We start from the raw sequence: 20,839 nt of genomic DNA on the forward strand, positions 1-20,839 counted from the left end.
TATTAACAATAATATAAATTCTCTACTATACAAAACAATTTCAGTTATATATCTAAAAATGTGCATGCTGCATGATGTGTACTATTTCTAATTGTGAAATAATTCGATTAAAAAATATTTTCAAAGCCAGTATTTCATAGTGAAGTATTGTCATGAACAGAATTTCATAGTGAAATATTGTCCAGAAGGAGGTGACAAAATTTCATGGACAAGGACACTATATTTCATAATGAAATATTGTACAAGACAATATTTCATTATGAAATACTGTCAGTGGACAATATTTCATATGAAAATTTGTCCGACATACAATATTTATTGGAGGACAATATTTTATGTTACAATTTGTACCATAACAGAAATATTTTGTAACATCAGTGTATGTTGATGACCTTCTGCTGTTGTCTGTTCTTCTATGGTCGGGTTGTTGTCTCTTTGACACATTCCCCATTTCCATTCTCAATTATATTAGCTATAAATATAGTTAGTATAAACATATTTCATTGTTCAGAAACTAAAAAAAACATTGTAGGACTAAGCAATGTCTTCTCCAGGGTAGAATATAATTAGTATTTATACAGTAAAAGATAGTTAAGTTAACCTGTCTGCTTTTGTTGTTGTGATATAATTGTTTGGTAATATAATGGATAATCAATTATTTTGATAATATAATGAATAATCATTTGTGTAATTAATCTGTCGGAGTATATCATTATTAATGCAATGTAAGGATATTTGTTTTTATAAGCTCTTTGCCCTTGTATTATATGTCTCTGCCCCTACTAAAATGTTGGCTGTCTATTCTATGTTTAATTGGTCACCTTTCCGTGACCTGTGATGTAAGGGTGGATCTAGAATAAGAAATAATGATGACTTGGATTCTTAGATAGTTTATTTTGTCTCTACTCCAATCAAGAAAGCAGTAAAAAAATATTTTGCTACTCCATTAAAATATGATTCATGCTATTGACTATTCTACAGATCACCATAATCTAAAAAGTTGACTTTTAATGACCTTGAACTTACATTTTTTTCTTCAGGATGAGAAAAAAGACGATCTTGATCCTATTGAAGTGATTATACCTAATGGAAATCATAGTCCTGGTGTGGCATTTAAGAATGGACCTTCATCAGAATTCCCCAGTCCAAAAACTGGTACAAGTCCTCATATTGAGGCACTACAGGTTTGTATAGGGACACAAACGTGGAACCTCATGTTGAAAGTTGATATTACATGTATTTCTTGTAGCTATGTACACTATATTTTAGGCACCTCAAGTTTGTACAAGGACCACCCAAATTTTACCTTGATCAACTTGCCAATAAAAATCAAAAGGGTTTCTTTCATCTACAATTGTCTAATAGTGAAATAATTTAATTTAAGAAATAATTGATGCAAGCTTATAATACTTTATTGTAGTTTTATCATGGATAGGCATTATATTTGTGATTATTTTTGCCTGAGCGATAGCAATGGCTGGCACTATGATTTTTCAGAGGGAGAAATTTTAACAGCCAGCATGAACGGTTGTTGTCCAGCCTGCAACTTTTTTGCAGAAAACTCGACATAGAGATAGTGTTCCAGCGGCAGCGGCGGCGGCGTTAGCTTACTTCTTAAAAGCTTTATATTTTAGAAGGTGGCAGACCTGGATGCTTCATACTTTGTATATAGATGCATCATGTTACCAAGTTTCATCAGTCACATGTCCAATGTCCTTGACCTCATTTTCATGGTTCAGTGACTACTTGAAAAAAAAAGTTCAGATTTTTTGAAATGTGAAATTCTCTCTTATTATAAGCAATAGGATAACTATATTTGGTATGTGTGTACCTTGCAAGGTCATCATGCCTGTCATACAGTTTTCACTTGACCTCAATCTCATTTCATGGATCAGTGAACAAGGTTAAGTTTTGGTGGTCAAGTCTATATCTCAGATACTATAAGCAATAGGTCTAGTATATTCAGTGTATGTAAGGACAGTAAGGTGTACATGTCCAACTGGCAGGTGTCATCTGACCTTGACATCATTTTCATGGTTCAGTGGTTATAGTTAAGTTTTTGTGTTTTTGTCTGTTTTTCATATACTGTATGCAATAAGTCTACTATATTTGGTGTATGGAATGATTGTAAGGTGTACATGTCTAGCTGGTATGTGTCATCTGACTTTGACCTCATTTTTATGGTTCAGTGGTCAAAGTTAAATTTTTGAGTTTTTATCTTTTTATCTAATACGTATACTTTATGCATATAGACAACTATATTTGGGGTAAGGAAATATTTTATAATCTATATGTCAGTCGCTCAAATTGAATTTGATCTTGACCTCATTTTCATGGTTCATTGCTCAGTGTTAAGTTTTTATGTTTTGGTCCATCATGGTTGAGTGGTCAATTTTAGTTTTCTGGGTTAATGTTAAGTTTATGTGACAGTTGTAATAAAGCTAGTCTTGTATTATTTTAATTTTAGTTTCTTGTGTACAATTTGGAAATTAGTATGGTGTTCATTAACACTGGACTAGTATATATTTGTTTAGTGGCCAGCTGAAGGACGCCTCCGGGTGCGGGAATTTCTCGCTACATTGAAGACCTGTTGGTGACCCTCTGCTGTTGTTTTTTATTTGGTCGGGTTGTTGTCTCTTTGACACATTCCCCATTTCCATTCTCAATTTTATTATATTTAGGACTATCAACATAGTATCAATGATTAGTAAAGAAGGCGAGACATTTCAGCGTCTGCACTCTTGTTGTATCTAGATCAAATATGTCAATTGCGGAATGCAACACATTACAGTCATAATAAATGAATTAGTAACATCATGTGCACCATTTAAGAGTTTGAAAGTGTTTTAAAGTTAAGGAAATATATTAAGTGCGTGCATGATAATTTGATAAAATCCATTATTCTGAAGAAGTCAATATATGCATGGGCAAACAAATTTTATTGGATTTAGAGCATGGGTTTGTTCACAAAGCGAAAGAAGCATGTCAAATTAGAATGTATAACAATAAGGTAGCAATTTATGTGTTCAGAATAATTTTACACCATATGATAAACTATTCATAATCATGACACTTATGTCAGAACACCTTTCCTATATTGCCTATTGATTTTTCATTACACTTATGTCAGTACACCTTTCCTATATTGCCTATTGATTTTTTACTACACTTATGTCAGTACACCTTTCCTATATTGCCTATTGATTTTTCACTACACTTATGTCAGTGCACCTTTCCTATATTGCCTATTGATTTTTCACTACACTTATGTCAGTACACCTTTCCTATATTGCCTATTGATTTTTCACTACACTTATGTCAGAACACCTTTCCTATATTGCCTATTGATTTTTCACTACACTTATGTCAGAACACCTTTCCAATTGCCTATTGATTTTTCACTACACTTATGTCAGAACACTTTTCCTATATTGCCTATTGATTTTTTACTACACTTATGTCAGTACACTTTTCCTATATTGCCTATTGATTTTTCACTACACTTATGTCAGTGCACCTTTCCTATATTGCCTATTGATTTTTTCACTACACTTATGTCAGTACACCTTTCCTATATTGCCTATTGATTTTTCACTACACTTATGTCAGAACACCTTTCCTATATTGCCTATTGATTTTTCACTACACTTATGTCAGGACACCTTTCCTATATTGCCTATTGATTTTTCACTACACTTATGTTGTCAGTACACCTTTCCTATATATTGCCTATTGATTCTCACTACACTTATGTCAGAACACCTTTCCTATATTGCCTATTGATTTTTCACTACACTTATGTCAGAACACCTTTCCTATATTGCCTATTGATTTTTCACTACACTTATGTCAGAACACCTTTCCTATATTGCCTATTGATTTTTCACTACACTTATGTCAGAACACCTTTCCAATTGCCTATTGATTTTTCACTACACTTATGTCAGAACACTTTTCCTATATTGCCTATTGATTTTTCACTACACTTATGTCAGAACACCTTTCCTATATTGCCTATTGATTTTTCACTACACTTATGTCAGTTCCCCTTTCCTATATTGCCTTTTGATTTTTCACCTCACTTATGTTGTCAGTACACCTTTCCTATATATTGCCTATTGATTTTCACTACACTTATGTCAGAACACCTTTCCTATATTGCCTATTGATTTTCACCACACTTATGTCAGAACACCTTTCCTATATTGCCTATTGATTTTCACTACACTTATGTCAGAAAACCTTTCCTATATTGCCTATTGATTTTTCACTACACTTATGTCAGAACACCTTTCCTATATTGCCTATTGATTTTTCACTACACTTATGTCAGAACACCTTTCCTAATATTGCCTATTTATTTTTCACTACACTTATGTCAGTACACCTTTCCTATATTGCCTATTGATTTTTCACTACACTTATGTCAGAAAACCTTTCCTATATTGCCTATTTATTTTTCACTACACTTATGTCAGTACACCTTTCCTATATTGCCTATTTATTTTTCACTACACTTATGTCAGAACACCTTTCCTATATTGCCTATTCATAATCAGGTATTTAAGGTGTATATAGTCTTCGATCATAAAACTTTAAACATTACAGAAACCTTTAGAAAAAATAAGAATGGACAAACAGTTCAATTTTGCTAAGATTCAAAAATATTTGTCTTAAAAAAGGCAAAATATTTATCCCCTTTTTTTGATATAAGACATACATGACATAATTGTATGATTTTCCTTTCAGCATCAACAGTTTTTAAGCTTGAAATTGCAGTAATTATAGTAGATTTAGTAGATTAAACATTATGCTGTGTTAGCATTATTTATTGTTTATTAACAATTAAACATATTACATTTGTAAATTTGTTTTTAGATATATATTTTTGTATTGTAGAATTTATTCAGTCTTGGACCACCTGACTTAGCAAATGACAAATATTCCCAAGAGCTGTCGAATGAGAAGCACTCCCCATTGCTTACACATAAACCTTCACAACGAGTCAAATTTCCTGCCTTTGAAAGAGAAGCTAGTAATGAATCAGATGCTGATATACAGTTCTTTATGGGTAAAAATGTGGATGAGATTCAGAGAACCGTTAGATCCTTAGGAGATATATCAGTTGACACGCAGAACAGTGATACATACCAAAATGCACCTTTCAAATGTGGACATCTTAAATTTGACAGCAAAAAAATTGAAAACTTTGAGGTAAAGAATATTTTCTTGTTTTTCTTTCATTTCTTTGTAGCCAAAATCATTAAAAAAGAATGTATGCTCATTGTTGAAGGCGGAACAGTGACTTATCTTTGTTAATGTCTGTGTCATTTAGACACAGGTGAAGAGTTGTCTCATTGACCATCTTCTTTTTTATATATATCCATGCACATGCATGGGTTCACCTGACATTTAACTCATTTCGTGGATTAGCAACCTTGATTAAGTTTTTGTGGGTATGTTTGTACCTCAGATTCTTAAGCAATTGGTCATCTTGTGTTTTAGTATAAATCAGCAGCTACTTATAGTTTTATTTTACATTTTTTCATCCTGAGACCTATTCTAGCTTACTGTGTGATATGGGCTTTACTTATAGATTATCGGTGGTCATCTCAATGAGATTGATTTTCTTGATTGAGCCTATACAGAGAAAGTGTGAAAAGCAATTAATCAAGTTAGAATGACCACTAATAATCTGTTTATCCCTGTTTTAGCTAAGACAACATTGTTAATTTCATTGACAACGGCATGTGCGCCTTTAGTTTAATTTCTAGCAATAATTTTTCACATAACTCTACTGTGCTGAGAAAGGAAATTATCAGTCAGTAAGGTCAATGGAAAATTTTGTAAAATAGCAATAATAATTGTTATATGGGTTTTACTTATCGTCAATGGAATTACAGCCTGTTCAGTGTTTGGAATTATTCACATCATAGTGGACATTTATCTCACTGGCCCAACATCTTATATTCTTTTAAGTTTTTCATACAGTTCATCCACATTTCTAGTACCATTTGTAATCTCAAAAAGATGTTTATAAAAGAGGACTATTCAAAAACATTGTGTTCATGAACTGCAAGTGAACTATATAAACTTATGACATTCATAAATTATTTTTAATCCTTTCAAACGTTTATCATACAGCAAAAAACATTTAGTACATTGAAAAACAAAATTGAAAACATCAGGTAAAGATAAATGAATCCATTTCACTGACACCAAGTATGAAGATATGACATATTTGATTAGACACAAACAATTTTTTTTATTTACAATTTTCCCATTCGATGTCAATGTACCAGCAATAGTTCGAACTTGTACCTTTACAAACTAGTTTTTGATAGCATCAGCTGATCGTACCATTACAAACTAGCTTTTGGTGGCATCAGCTGGTCATCTCATTTAGATAAAAGGAAAGTCAGTGGTTTTTCATGGATACATTATTGTTTAACCTTTTTCTGATGACATCATCTATATATTTGATCTTATTGGCATTATTTGCAAAATCACTGATCGCCTATAGTAAACATCTTTGTCATGATTATGATAAAAAGGTGAATACATTAACATATATGCTTTTCAATTGACATAAAAAAAAATTCTACTGAAACTTGAGAAATATATAATTATTTAATAATCTATATGGTTAAATGCTTTCCCTTTTATACGTTAGATTCATTATTATTTGTTTTGTCAAATGTTTTTTTTTCATCTTTGGGTTATACATATACAAATTAAGTATTGGAAGAATAATCCACCAGAATATTAAGATAAAGAGATGTTGTATAAATGCCAATGAGACAACTATCCACCAAAGTTCAAATGAAATGGATGTAAGCAGTTTTAGCTAGCTATATTAGGCCTTCAACAATTAGAAGACCAATACTGTATAGACATAAAGAAAAAAATATGGATCAAATCAATAGAGAAAACTAATGGCTTAATTTAGAATAACTTAAATAATTTACAAAAAGCAAATATGACAGAAATGAACCAACAACAACTCCTGAAATACAGGCTCCTGACTTGGGACAGGCACATAAAGAAGGAGGTGAGGTTAACCATGATTGTGAGTGCTCAACTCTCTCCTAGCTTGGGACAGTGGTGTTACATCACAACATTAGAACAAACTTAATAAATGTTAGTTGAGAGGGCTTATAAAGTCAGGAAATGACATACATAGTTATGCAGATGTAAGAAAAATGGTAAAATTAAAAAAAAAAAACAAACATAATGGCTATCAACAAATCAAAACCCATAAATTCTTGATATAAGATGTAATTAGTAAAGAAGATGTTAAGATTCATTTAAGATATGGCTGTACTTTTCTAAGGTTTGACAACTAAATAAATTAGGCCGTAACGTTTCTTGTTTGAATTGTTTTACATTGTCATTTTGGGGCCTTTTATAGCTGACTCTGTGGTATGGGCTTTGCTCATTGTTAAAGGCCGTACGGTGACCTATAGTTGTTAATGTCTGTGTCATTTTGGTCTTTTGTGGAGAGTTGTCTTATTGGCAATCATACCACATCTTCTGTTTTTATAATAGAACAAATAAAAGACATTGATGAACAAATTACATAGAATCTCTGTGGAATTCCTTAACCTATATTACAAAAATCAAGATTAATTCAGACACATCATGGTCACATGTACATACATTTTTACTGTCTCATATATCTTCTTATTTTCATTAGAAGTAATTCTATTATGCCAAGGGTATTTTATGCTTAATTTGTTTTTCTTTCCAGCATAAAAAGCACTATGTGTGTGTTCCCTGGGATGCTACTCCATATGAACTTACATATTTCATGGAACGCTTTTGGAACATGAGGAGTCCTAAGATAGTGTTATCCATTATGTCTGGTGTACGTAATGAGAAGATATGGAAAAATCCAAGATTGAGAGACCAGTTTAAGAAAGGTTTGATAAAGGTATTGCTTCAGAAAGAATATTTTCAGTTACTACCATCTTTAAACAACTTTAAAGCAGGTCTAGTAACCACTCAACTTCCTCTGTCTTTCTGTCCATCCAAAACACATTTGAAAGACTTCTATCAAAGTTGGCTTGGCTTCTATGGAAGGAAGGGCTTATTATTTGGTGTGTAGCTTAATAATGTTGAGTTGCAATGGAATAATTATTACAAAATACAGTAAAGTATTGCCATTTAGTTTAATTGTTAAGATATAATATAGATAATATTGGTACCCACGAAAATAAATGAATCCAAAGTATGTAGGAGTTGGTTTGGTTCATAATCAGTGTCTGATAGATAATCAGTCCTGTAGTAAATTGTAAATGGGAAACATGATGAGTACCATTTTTAAGAAGGAAATGATTACCCTTCCTGAGCACCTGTGTTAATCTTAATTTATCCTTAATGAGATTGGGAATGGAAATGGGGAATATTTGAAAGTGACAACAACCCGACATCAGCCGAAGGCCACCAACAGGTCTTCAACGCACTGAGAAAATCCTGCATTGGGATGTGGTCCTTAGCTAGCCCCTAAATAAAATTGTGTACTAGTTCAGTGAAAATGGACATCACACTAAACTCCAAAACATATAAATGAACTAAAATTAAAAACATACAAGACAAACAAAGGCCGGTGGATCCTGACTTGTTTCATTTCAATGCTAGGAGCTAAGATAAAAAGTTACCTACAAATACTGAATTTGCCTGTTTACTTATTGAGTTTTATCTTGATATTTTCTTAGGCAGCCAATTCTACTGAGATGTGGATTGTGACTAATGGAGTAGATAATGGTATAGCCAGTATAGTGGGCGAGGCTGTAAACGAGGAGAAATTCATCAGGACAAATAGCAGAGTTGATCTGAGTCAGCTAAGACCTGATGCTGTGAAGAAATTTCATCGATTAACCGTAATTGGTGTAATACAAAAACAGAAAGTTATTTATAATGATCAACTTGATGGTTCTGTAAGTTTTACATGTTATTATACAGACATGACAGACATGACAGACATGACAGACATGACATGACATGAATAATTACATTACATGTATTTTTCAGCAGAATCAGTTATTTTGATTTGATAACAACGCTTAATATTGTGCTTCATACTAAAATTCACCTTCATATCCCAATGAAATTTAACATTCCTGATAACACATGCTATCAGGGGCGTAGCTACCCGGAGTCACGACAGCACATGCATCCACGTCATTTTCACAAAAAAAAAAAAAAAAAAAAAAAAAAAAAAAAAAAAAAAAAAAAAAAAAAAAAAAAAAAAAAAAAAAGAAGCAGAAGAGAGAGAGATGAGTTGTTCAATCGGAATCAGAGACTGTTGGTGTCTTTTCTGTCTATCCTGGATATTAGTTTGACAACCTAGTTACAAGTGTTGATGAAGCTGTTCATTCCGAAAAAGATCGTATCTCCGAAGTTGCGTGCACATTGATTCGGCATGCAAAAAAAGAAATGGCAAAATAATTTTTTTTAAATTGAATGTTAAAGGAACACCTATGTTGTCACTTTTTTTGATTGATGAAATATCATTAAATAACGACATTTGGTTTCAAAATATTTTTTTTTTTTGGAGATTATGACAAAATCGGAAGGATACTTGTATCTTTTACAAGATTTTTACTTTTGAATTTGTAATACTTAATCTAAGATATGTAGTTTTGGAGCACATTTTACAGTGTACAGTTCATCAGTTTGGAATGAGATGTACCAATCGGCATTAGAATTATCAGATCCCTTCGATATCCTTGAAATTATGCCGATGATGTGATTGACAGACTACCGAAGCCAATCACCCTGCAACCACGCCAAAACAGTATTGGAAAGTCTCATTATTTTTTGCGTTCATAGACCATATGATAAGGCAACTGGAGAGTGGAGTCGCGTCAAGTTATCAGAAAATTGCTTCTTTGTGCTGTATCTGCTTCATCGTGTTATAGGAAATATTACAAACGAAAAAATCTCTCAATATTGTCTAAAACATACGAAACTGACCTAGCATGTAAGTTTGACGAATTCAATTGGGTGGTCGCTCGATGCCGAACACGTACGCTGGTTTATAACTTCTCGCGAGTGCTACCATGCCTTGATGGCCCTGAGATCTATCAGTCACGGTACTACGTATGTAATTGAAAACAAATGTACGATCAACAATGAACAACGAAAGTTACATAGCATTACTGCATATTCATTGGGATTTCAGTGTGAATGTTGACAAAGTAATAGAGAAGTTTGTTTCTGCCCAGACCCGAAGAGCAGATTTTGGACAATTTTGAGTAAATTCTGTATCACAAATATGTGTTGTTTATGTATTACTATATTCAGAAGATTTATTAATAGATTTACATTCATAAATTTTTATCTACATATAGCTCCTCTTTTAACCCTCCTATGACCGAAAACCGAAAAAAAAAAATTTCTGCATAATAGGGTCCCAAATTTTTCTCACCTCGCTCCGCTCGGCAGTAGTTGATTCCACATCATTTCTTTCTAGCTATGCCCCTGGCAATCACAAAATAGTGCACAGGTTATGCCGTAAAGAAATAGATCATGAAAATTGATTTTTCATGATCATAGCATAAAATTTACATTAAGTATTGAATGCTTCTTTCAGTAATTTCATAGAATTGTAATAGCATTGACCGTGCGCACATTTTTAGAATGGATCACTTCTGTGCTTCATACAAAATGTACTTTGGTCAATGCTATAGTTGAATAGTCGAATGTCATGACTAAGGCTTACATAAGAAGCTTGGGAAACACATTACATAAGTAATAAGGGATTCTTAGTCTCTAATTTTAGGTAACTTTGTTTGATTATTTACAAGTACTAGAAGGGGTTGTCAAATACAAGGAAGATTTTTTTTTTATTAAAATCATGGTCAGATACTTGTCCCCTTGCATATGTACAAAACCCTTTTACAGTGAGTTGCTTATAGGTGTTACTGTAAAACTTTACCTATAGCTCAACCTGTTTTTAAAATTGACAACACAATAGGGACATTTAAATTGACCAGTTGGTATTGTTAGATTTAAATCTACCTTGATTCTACCTGTACAGATTTTTATTCACCTAACCCAAAATTTCAGCATGCTTTTTTCCTGAACTTTTTCTTACCTAGGATTATTCTATTAAAAAATTGATAGGGAAGAAAATAGTTTTGGTTTTCATTGTTTTAAATCCCTGATATATATAATTTATCTATTTTTTACCTGAAATTCTAAATCAGTAAAAGATTAAATTAAATATGTATTACTATGTTTGAAAATTAAACTGTTTTTACACATTAAATGCTTCTTTAAAATTCTAACCCTTATATATAGTATTGTCCAGCTGCCAGTGAAACAAGAAATAGCTGTTCAGGTGTTTACAGTTTAAATTTTCAGATGGATATGTTGTTCATTTCTTCACATGTCCCTTCAAGATTCTCATTTTGGATTATTATTTGCAATGTTTGAAATCTTTTGGTGTCATTGTGCATATAATATTGGATTTATTTTATTTGAATTCACTTCTTAGATTTTTTATAGCAATTTTGCTTCTTAAAATGTGATGTGTTTTTTTCAAGATTTTATTGTCATGAAGGACATCAAGGAGGAAATAATTCATTCAAACTGTTTTGTGGGGCTTAATTACATATGATGTTGTACATGTAAAATTCGAAAATAAGTTTGGAGTATACCTTGCTGTGTTTTTTCTTTGAAATCTGTTATAATATTAGTGGGACTTTTGTGCATAAAATGCTGTGTTTGCTCAAGGAAATTCAAATTTTCATACGATGGGATTTAGTTATGTTAAAGATTAAAAAATTTCAAAACTGGAATTCAAGTAGGAGATATAGTGTTAGTTCATCCAACATGTTTCTGTGGCTTTAAATGTGATTTTAAAAACATTCATTATTAATTTGGGATCTATTACAAACTTAAGATGATTTACCATTTAAATGGGATCTTGGAAATGAAATAAAATGTTGAATTAATGCAGTGGATATAGTCTAATCTAGTGCTAAAGTGAAAAATGAAAGTAAAATATTCTAAAATATTCCTAACGTGGGGAAATGTTTTAAGTGAATGTGAAATTGGAAATAGTCATTATAAAAATCTGGATCAAATATTGTTTGATTTGGAAATTTATAATAGGAAATGAAATAAAATGTTTACTGTTGATATAGAAAAATCAAGTGATATATAGTAAAAATATAAATAAAATATTACAAAATATTTGTAAAGTGAGGATAACTGTTTGGAATATAGTAATGGAAATGATAAGAAAAATTTTACAAGATTCTGAATTATGTATAGATTCTGCACCTGTTAAATTAGGATGTATATCATGGGAAGTTAATCAGAATTTATACTATGGATTTAGAAAAAAATCTAGTTAAAGTCATATGAAACGAGTGAGTGGTGAAAAATAATGTTTGTCCAATTCTTGAACCAATGCATGTATACATCATAAACTTAGTCCTCTGTGCACGATTTTATCATTATTTTCACAAATATATCATATAATCGTCAATTTTTTTTCTCTCTGTTTGTTATGATTTAACAAATATGGCAGCTCATTAAATACCGTGTTTTGAAGCCGAGTTTTACCGATTGTCACCTTATAGTAAACAAATCACAAAAAGCATGGGTATTGAGCACGTGTTTAACCTGTATAATCAGATATTTGTTTATTTCAATGACAGATCCATGCGTATTGTGGTCACCGGATTTTTACGAGGAGGGTTACGCTCAGGTCACTATGCATACGGAAAATATGTCGGCGAATTGCTTGCTGGAAGCAAGCAATTAAAAATAAGTAAACTTCTTCTAAATGTGGACAAATTAAAGAATTTTCCTCAGAAAAAAGTATATGTACATAAGTTGTATAAAGAAAACTATCCATTTAGTTATAAAAAACATATGCAATTTTTTATTTAATTTGAGGTTTCTTATGACTTTAAGTAGTGAAAAATGAATAAAATTGGGAATTATTTAAAAACTTTGGAATTCTGGATGAGATGTCAAATATCAGTGTAAAAAAATAAATGAAATTGTTTATTCAAATATGATTTTGATGTTTCATAAAGTGAGTGAAATATTACGACTGGATTATTTAGGGTATTAAACACTGCTAGTAGTGGCTATGCAAACATTAAGATGAAATGTAGTGCATTTTAGGCCATGCAATTTTAAATAAACTGCAAGAAAATAACATATATGATATAGTCATTCTTGTTTGGCTTGATAACTCCTAATATTTTGAATGACAGTAAAATAAAAATCTCTCAATAGAATAATCCTAGGTAAGAAAAAGTTCAGGAAAAAAGCATGCTGAAACTTTGGGTTAGGTGAATAAAATTTTTTACAGGTAGCATCAAGGTAGATTTAAATCTAACAATACCAACTGGTCAATTTAAATGTCCCTATTGTATTGTCAATTTTAAAAACAGGTTGAGCTATAGGTAAAGTTTTACAGTAACACCTATAAGCAACTCGCTGTAAAAAAAAAAATATTTTTTTAATTTTCAGGAGGGATTGACACTTACCAATGAAGGTTGTAAACCAAATAAGGATATTCACGAACTAAACCCAGATCACACACATTTTATCTTGGTGGAATCAGAGACGGAGGATCATTACATAGACTTCAGATCAAATTTTGAAAAGCAGTTGGAATGTCAGTTGGGTCGACCTAGACGTTACAGACGACTCCTTAGTTACAGTAAAATTTTTAATTATTACACTGGTTGCAATGAATTACATTGATTTCCCAGTTAAATAAAAACCAAATCCAAATGTTATGCAAATTATTCATTAAGGCAAATAATGTGACAAATTAGGCGGTACATTTTATGACCAAGGGTCAAAATGTGATTTTTTTTGTAAGACAAAGCTAAGGAATCAATAGTTAGAATACTTTTAAAAGTTCTGCTAAGGCAAATGTGAAAAACTGTCAATAAGACAACAAGATTTGAGAAATACTCCTGAAGCTGGGAATAGGTGATCTAGTTGTGACGCATGTGAATATCTCCTGAATGAAAGAAAATTTTTGGATGGACATCAAGAAGGAGAAATTCTAAAAATTCTATTAAACCCGAAAATCTGCTTTTAAAAATACATGTATATCATAGCTTATAATCCAATTGCCTCAGAAATTGAGATTTTTCAGAGAAAAAAATGTTAAAGGAAAGATTTTCTTACAGATTCTGATGAAAATGAGGCTGAAGTTGTAGAGCCTCCACCTCAAACCATTCCTGTTGTTGGATTATTAATTCAGGGAAGACCTCAAAAAATAGATCTAGTTCTTTTTTATCTGCGCCATAAAATGCCAGTGGTTGTTGTCAAAGGGACTGGAGGCTGTGCTAATTTATTGGCGTATGCTATAGAGGAAACCCAAGACAGGTGAGATAACTTAATACTGTGTAACCTGTCGAATCTGACACCTGAGTATTCAATATCCAGCTTTAACTGACACATTTTTCTGGTCCCAAAATATGCATATCCTTGTAGAAAATACCTGCTTATTCCAATACCCTTTTTAATAAGGCATTTTTTTCTGGTCCCCCAGTGTGTCAGATAACACATGTTACACTGTAGATACGTCCTGTATATAAAAATTAGTAGATGTGGTATGATTGCCAATGTGACAACTCTCCAAAACATACCGAATGATACAAAAAATATAGGTCACCGTACGGCCTCCAACAATGAACAAGCCCATATCATGTAGTCAGCTATAAAAGGCCCTGATAGGAGAAATGTAAAACAAATGATGACCAGAAAATTTACAGCCTAATTTATGTACAAAATCGAGAAATAAAAATAAATATGTTAGATAGCAACAAACGACAACCGCCAAATTACAGGACCCGACTTTGCACAGGCACATACAAAATGTGGTGGGGTTAATGGTTAATGTTTAAAGTAATAAATAAACTTATTATATCCACCTGTAAAATGACAAATATCTTTGTTTTTGGTGGAAAATTTGACTTTTGAAAACCTTTTGTTTATTGAAAATAATTTACATATATTTTCTGAATAATAGTATAGAAAAACTTCAATTTCTGATTGTCACTGATCATCAAACAGTATAGTTGTATGTTCTGAGTATATATTAAAAGATTTAGAATTATTAAAATTTTATTACTTTGTAGATCTGTTGCAGAAGTTGGCCATTTGAGTCCTGAATTACTAAAGTTGATTATTCACAATTTCCCTGATGATTTTAATAAGAATGACTTTGCTCGTAATGCCTTCAGAGATAAAATTATTGAATGTATAACTTTGTCAAAAGAGGTATGTTTTCATCTGTATTTAGTATGGGCCACCTACATTTGCACCATTTTAAAATGACACGCATTACATTTGCACAGAGAAATGGTATTAAGTTTGCACGAATTTACCTGTAGTTTACTTGAGGTTTTTTTACCTGTAATTTGTTTTTTGAATGCTGTTTTGAACATAAATTGGCCATCATGCCACATCTTATTGATAAATATAAATAATACAAGTCTTAAGTAATTTATATAATTTATATAAACTTTTAAAAGCTATACATTTATGTAAAGTAATCGTTTTGAATAAAATAAAGCGGCTATCATGGAAAATAACATTCAAAGTATATAGTCATAAATAAAACGCAGTAACATGCAGATGATATCCATACAGGAATCATCTATAGATCAGTCCTTGCCTGGTACTTGTATCCTAGCGATTTGAGATAGCATTGATGGGAAATTTCACCATTTTGAAATTTCAGAAATTGTTGAACAGTTTACTGAATTTTCTCTTTCTGTGCGTTTTACAAGGGCTTGGTTATCACTGTCGCGAATTTTAATGTAAGTAGTCGCCTTAACTTGTATAATAATCTCAATGAAAATGATAATTTGTTCAAATATCAGTTTATTTAAACAATATTAAGTATCTTTATGCCCCGCCTTCAATAGTAGAGTAGATAGTCCGTCTGTTCGTTTGTTCGTCTGTCTATTCGTCCGTCCGTTCGTCTTTCCCGCTTCAGGTTAAAGTTTTTGGTCAAGATAGTTTTTGATGTAGTTGTAGTCCAATCAACTTGAAACTTAGTACACATGTTCCCTATGATATGATCTTTCTAATTTTAATGCCAAATTAGAGTGTTTATCCCAATTTCACGGTCCATTGAACATAGAAAATGATAGTGTGAGTGGGGCATCCATGTACTTGGGACACATTCTTGTTTTTTATAAAAGTTATGGATTTATTTTTCATATAATTTTGTATAAATCTGCGCAAATGTAGTAACTTTTCAACAGGTAAAATTCGTGCAAACGTAATGTGTTTTTTCGCGCAAACGTTGATATTTTCCGCGCAAATGTAGGACCAGTCCGTGCAATCGTAACATGCGGTTTAGAATGATATGTTATTTTATCCTATTATCAAATCACAAAATTGTGTAACTACCAGTTTTTTTTTTATCTTGTTAAGATAATACTAGTATATTAATGGTAACATGGACAATAAAAAACGTCTAAAAAAATATAGATAAAAAATCTCCAGTTATGAGGCCCAATCTCCAAATGTTTCAAATCTCTAGCTGTAACAAGACAACTCTGTCATATGTATGTAATCCATTGCGACCAAATGCTTAAGAAATAATCCTGTGATTGTTTCTGTGTGAACCTGTCAACATATATTTGTTCCACCTAACAGAAGTTCCAATGGAAACTTTATTATAAACATTGTCATAATACCTATTCCTGTTGGAACAAATATTCTATACCATTTATTCCGTTAGGAACATATACTGTAATATTTATTCCTGTGGAAATAATATTCCAGAATATTCTTTCCTTTTGGAACTTATGTTATGAAGGAACTTCTATTCCGTGACAGATAGATGTCCTGTGTCAAAGGACATTAGCTGTCATAGCCATGATCACTGATTTGACTTCAATTATCTGATTCATTATTCATTATATACAATACCACCCATTGTGATTTTTTCTGATGGCTTAATGATTGAAATCAAATTTCATTTTGATTGATAGAAAAGATCAAAGGCATAAATGTTTACAGTTTTATTGTAACCCCATTATTACATATTATTAATTCATTTTTACAAAGCCAGTGATCTTTTATTGTTATATTTCAGGATGATAGGACTTTTATGACAGTAATAAATACACAGGGTGCGGACGGAAACTTGGCTGATCTTGACAAGTACATACTAAAAGCTCTCCTAAAAAGTAAGATACAAACCTTTCAAGTAAGGTTTAAAAAAAATTGAAAACTTTCAGGATAAACTAGTTTTTAAAACAGAGTTTCCTTGAAATGAATTGATAGGTCTAAAGTTAGCTCACAAGGGTCAGTTAGTAGTAATCAATTTCTTATGAATCTTCAAATATTATTGCCATTTTCTTTTTGGAAATATTAAAATTGAGCACTCTACTATCTGTCTTCTGAAAACAAAGTTATTATTATTTCAATACTTATTGTCAGTGGTAAAAATAATATCTCATAACTCTCAATAATAATGATCAAAGCCTGGGTGGTCTCATGTTAGCCTGCACACTTCTGATGTGGAAGGTCATGTATTCAATCCCTGGTCGTTCAAACCAAAGACTTTAAATTGATATTTGCTGCTTTTTTGGCATAGCTTGACACAGAAAGGAGGAAGAGCAACGACTGGTTGGCTAACAGTCAGAATAATTTGGTTCTTTGTGAACAAGCAGGTGGAAATTTGGTTTAAGTATCGGTCTAGTACAAAACTGGGTTCATATTCATATGATTTTACAATATTCTGAATTTGCATTTAATTTGCCACTGCATGTTAAACACAAATCCATCTATTCATCCCTTTTATTATTTTTTGCTCAGAATATATTCTAGTTAAATTTTAATGAATACCATTTGGGATACAAATTTTATGTTTAAGATTTTATTGTGCTTTAAAGGTGAAATAAAGAAAAGTTCAAGATGGAGAGAAAGAGCTTACAAAGATTTAACCCTGTTATTGGACTGGAACAGGGCAGATTTGGCTCAGACAGAAATATTTTCATCTCAAAATGTGTCTAAAATCAAGGTATACTTATCTATAATACTAAAATTACGAGGTCCAATTTGTCAGCCGTCATCACGTTAAAACGACGAATCAAAGAATTCAACTTTATATATAACTAATATAGTACAAAGGTGTAGATTAAAAATTACACCACTCCAGGCCCTTTTGTTTTCCACGTAATTAATATTGCCAATAATTAAGAAGTTCCGGGTCGAGTCCGATACCGATACCAATAGTATATTCACCTGTTACCTATTACCTTATCTGTACGTTCCACATCTGACAGGCGCACCAACAAACGGTGTATTCAGGATTAATATGCTATATACACTGGTCATAATCACAGGACGTAAAACAGCGAATTAAAGAATTCAACTTTATTTATAACTAATATAGCCTTATAGGACAATGCTGTTGATTAAAAAATACTCCATTCCAGGACCTTTTGTTTCCAAATAATTAATATTACCAATAATTGATAAGTTCCAGTTCGACGGGTTCAAACAGAAAGATTTGAAAGCAGAGAAAACTGTGTATCTTATAATCGGCATGACTGTATCAGATGACAATACTAATACTAAAATAAGGCTTGCGCATAGTTATATACTTTAATTCAGTGACGGACCCGCGATATCACGGGTGTGTTCTAGTAATACATATAGTTATGAAGAATATAGTATGAATGATCCTAGAAAATATGGTGCTGTAAGGTGGATTGATTGATTTTTGATGTTTTAAGCCACTTTTAAGGGCTTTTTTTTTTGCTAATTATTGGCGTCTAGTTTTTATTGGTGGAGGAATTTGTAATTCCCAGAGAAAACCACCAACATTTGATAGGAAAACTGACAATCCTAGTCAATTAAGATTGGAGTCAAATGCACGTGCACGAGCAGGCTTCGAACTTACAACCTTAGTTAGTGCTGACTGGCTAGTGATTTTGCAACTGTTGTCATTATAGCTTTACTTTAATATCCATAAATTCCAAAATGTGACAATATTTACGCATTACAAGAAAATCAACAGTTTTGTCTCATTATTTATTTTGCGAATACACATGTAATGTTTATATTTTGTAACTGGATCAATGACCATAACTGGACACTTCATTGATGAGTTTATCCCAAAACACCTGTCTATAAATGGACTGGTCTATAATGAGTGACCAGGTTACACTCCACCCAGTCAAGTGAAATAAATAAAGTAATATTCCGTTGTAAGTTACTGAATACATGTATAATAATAGTGATGATATGTAAGTAAACTATAAAGTGAAAAAACTACTGGTTACATTGTACAACTTATATGGCAAAGTATTAATTTTAAGTTTTGTTGTTCAGAATGCATCATAATACTTATTAATTTCCTTGTTGAATACAAGATGGAATATTAAATCTTTATTTATATTAAAATATTTCCCTGTTTTGAATTTTAGGTTGACAAGACATTATTTGAGAAGTCACTCATCAGGAAAGACAGAGAGGAGTTTGTTTCTTTATTTTTGGAGCAAGGTTACCAGATTCATAAATACTTAAACCATAAGAACCTGAAGTATCTGTTTGAGAGGGCTGAGGACTCGGAATTCTTCAGCACTGTTTGTCTGGAGGGAATTCTTGGTAAACATTACATGGTACGTATGATTACCAATTAGACAACTATTCACCAGACACCAAATGATGAAGATTCTAGCAACCTTAGGTCAATATAAGGCCTTCAGCAATGAGCAAATACCACACTGCATACCAAGCAATATAAAGACATGGATAAATGTAAAACAATCCAAACAAGAAAACAAACATCTTGATTTATGTACAAAATAAAATGCAAAACAAATATGATATATAGAAACAACAACCACTGAATTACAAGCTCCTGGTTGGGGAAAGGCCCAATATAAAAACGAACTGTAAAACCTGTAGAAAAGGGCTTTGATCTATACAAAAATAAAGCTAACAAACAAGACTAAACACATGAAGTACCAATCTGAGAGTATTTACAGTTACTGAAAACTAGTTCAAAGCCAATAACAACTATAAATAGGAAATGTATCCAAGACCAGGTAATCAATCAGTACTCATCCAATGGATTTAATGTAAAGAGGGGACAAACAGTCTGTGAAAAACATGACATTGTACAGTGCCAAAATAAAAGTAGCTACAGGATGTAGGATCTTAAGCATTAATAATTGTATAGCAATACATATTAAGTTTATTTTATTTAATAGTTGATACAAAATCAATGTTACTTCCAATAAAAACAGTATTCAAATTTTTTATGCCCCACCTACGATAGTAGAGGGGCATCATGTTTTCTGGTCTGTGCGTCCGTCCGTCTGTTCGTTCGTTCGTCCGTTCGTCCGTTCGTCCGTCTGTCCCGCTTCAGGTTAAAGTTTTTGGTCGAGGTAGTTTTTGATGAAGTTGAAGTCCAATCGACTTCAAACTTAGTATACATGTTCCATATGGTATGATCTTTTAAATTTTAATGCCAAATTAGAGGGTTTATCCCTATTTCACGGTCCACTGAACATAGAAAATGATAGTGCGAGTGGGGCATCCGTGTACTGGGGACACATTCTTGTTTATTTCTGTGTTAAATTTAAAACCTCTTAGAACAGGTTTTTTGAAGGATAGATAAGTTTCATGGATCCTACCTCAATTTACAGGCTCTATTAACAACATCATCATAAAAAAAATAGGATGTGATGTTGAGTTTGTATAAGTATATAAACTCATCATAGATACCAGGACTAAATTTTATATATACGCCAGACGCATATTTGTGGAAGAAAACAAACTTTCAAACCAACCCTGTGCTGTTTTGTTCCAGAGTATT

The 20,839-nt window shown here is 32.0% G+C and overlaps 1 protein-coding gene across 1 annotated transcript in view; it reads left to right on the top strand.

The window, feature by feature from the left end:
• LOC139490895 (transient receptor potential cation channel subfamily M member-like 2) overlaps positions 1-20,839 on the top strand; it is a 69,792-nt gene that overhangs the window by 9,001 nt on the left and 39,952 nt on the right. Inside the window, exons 2-11 of the mRNA XM_071278029.1 lie at positions 1,041-1,184; positions 4,900-5,214; positions 7,751-7,933; positions 8,718-8,939; positions 13,501-13,693; positions 14,175-14,373; positions 15,129-15,270; positions 17,102-17,195; positions 17,904-18,031; positions 19,443-19,637. Coding sequence (XP_071134130.1) covers positions 1,041-1,184; positions 4,900-5,214; positions 7,751-7,933; positions 8,718-8,939; positions 13,501-13,693; positions 14,175-14,373; positions 15,129-15,270; positions 17,102-17,195; positions 17,904-18,031; positions 19,443-19,637 — 1,815 coding nt within the window. The remainder of the gene's footprint in view (positions 1-1,040; positions 1,185-4,899; positions 5,215-7,750; positions 7,934-8,717; positions 8,940-13,500; positions 13,694-14,174; positions 14,374-15,128; positions 15,271-17,101; positions 17,196-17,903; positions 18,032-19,442; positions 19,638-20,839) is intronic.

Source organism: Mytilus edulis, chromosome 10 (genome assembly GCF_963676685.1).
Source record: "Mytilus edulis chromosome 10, xbMytEdul2.2, whole genome shotgun sequence".
Taxonomy (NCBI): Eukaryota; Metazoa; Mollusca; class Bivalvia; order Mytilida; family Mytilidae; genus Mytilus; species Mytilus edulis.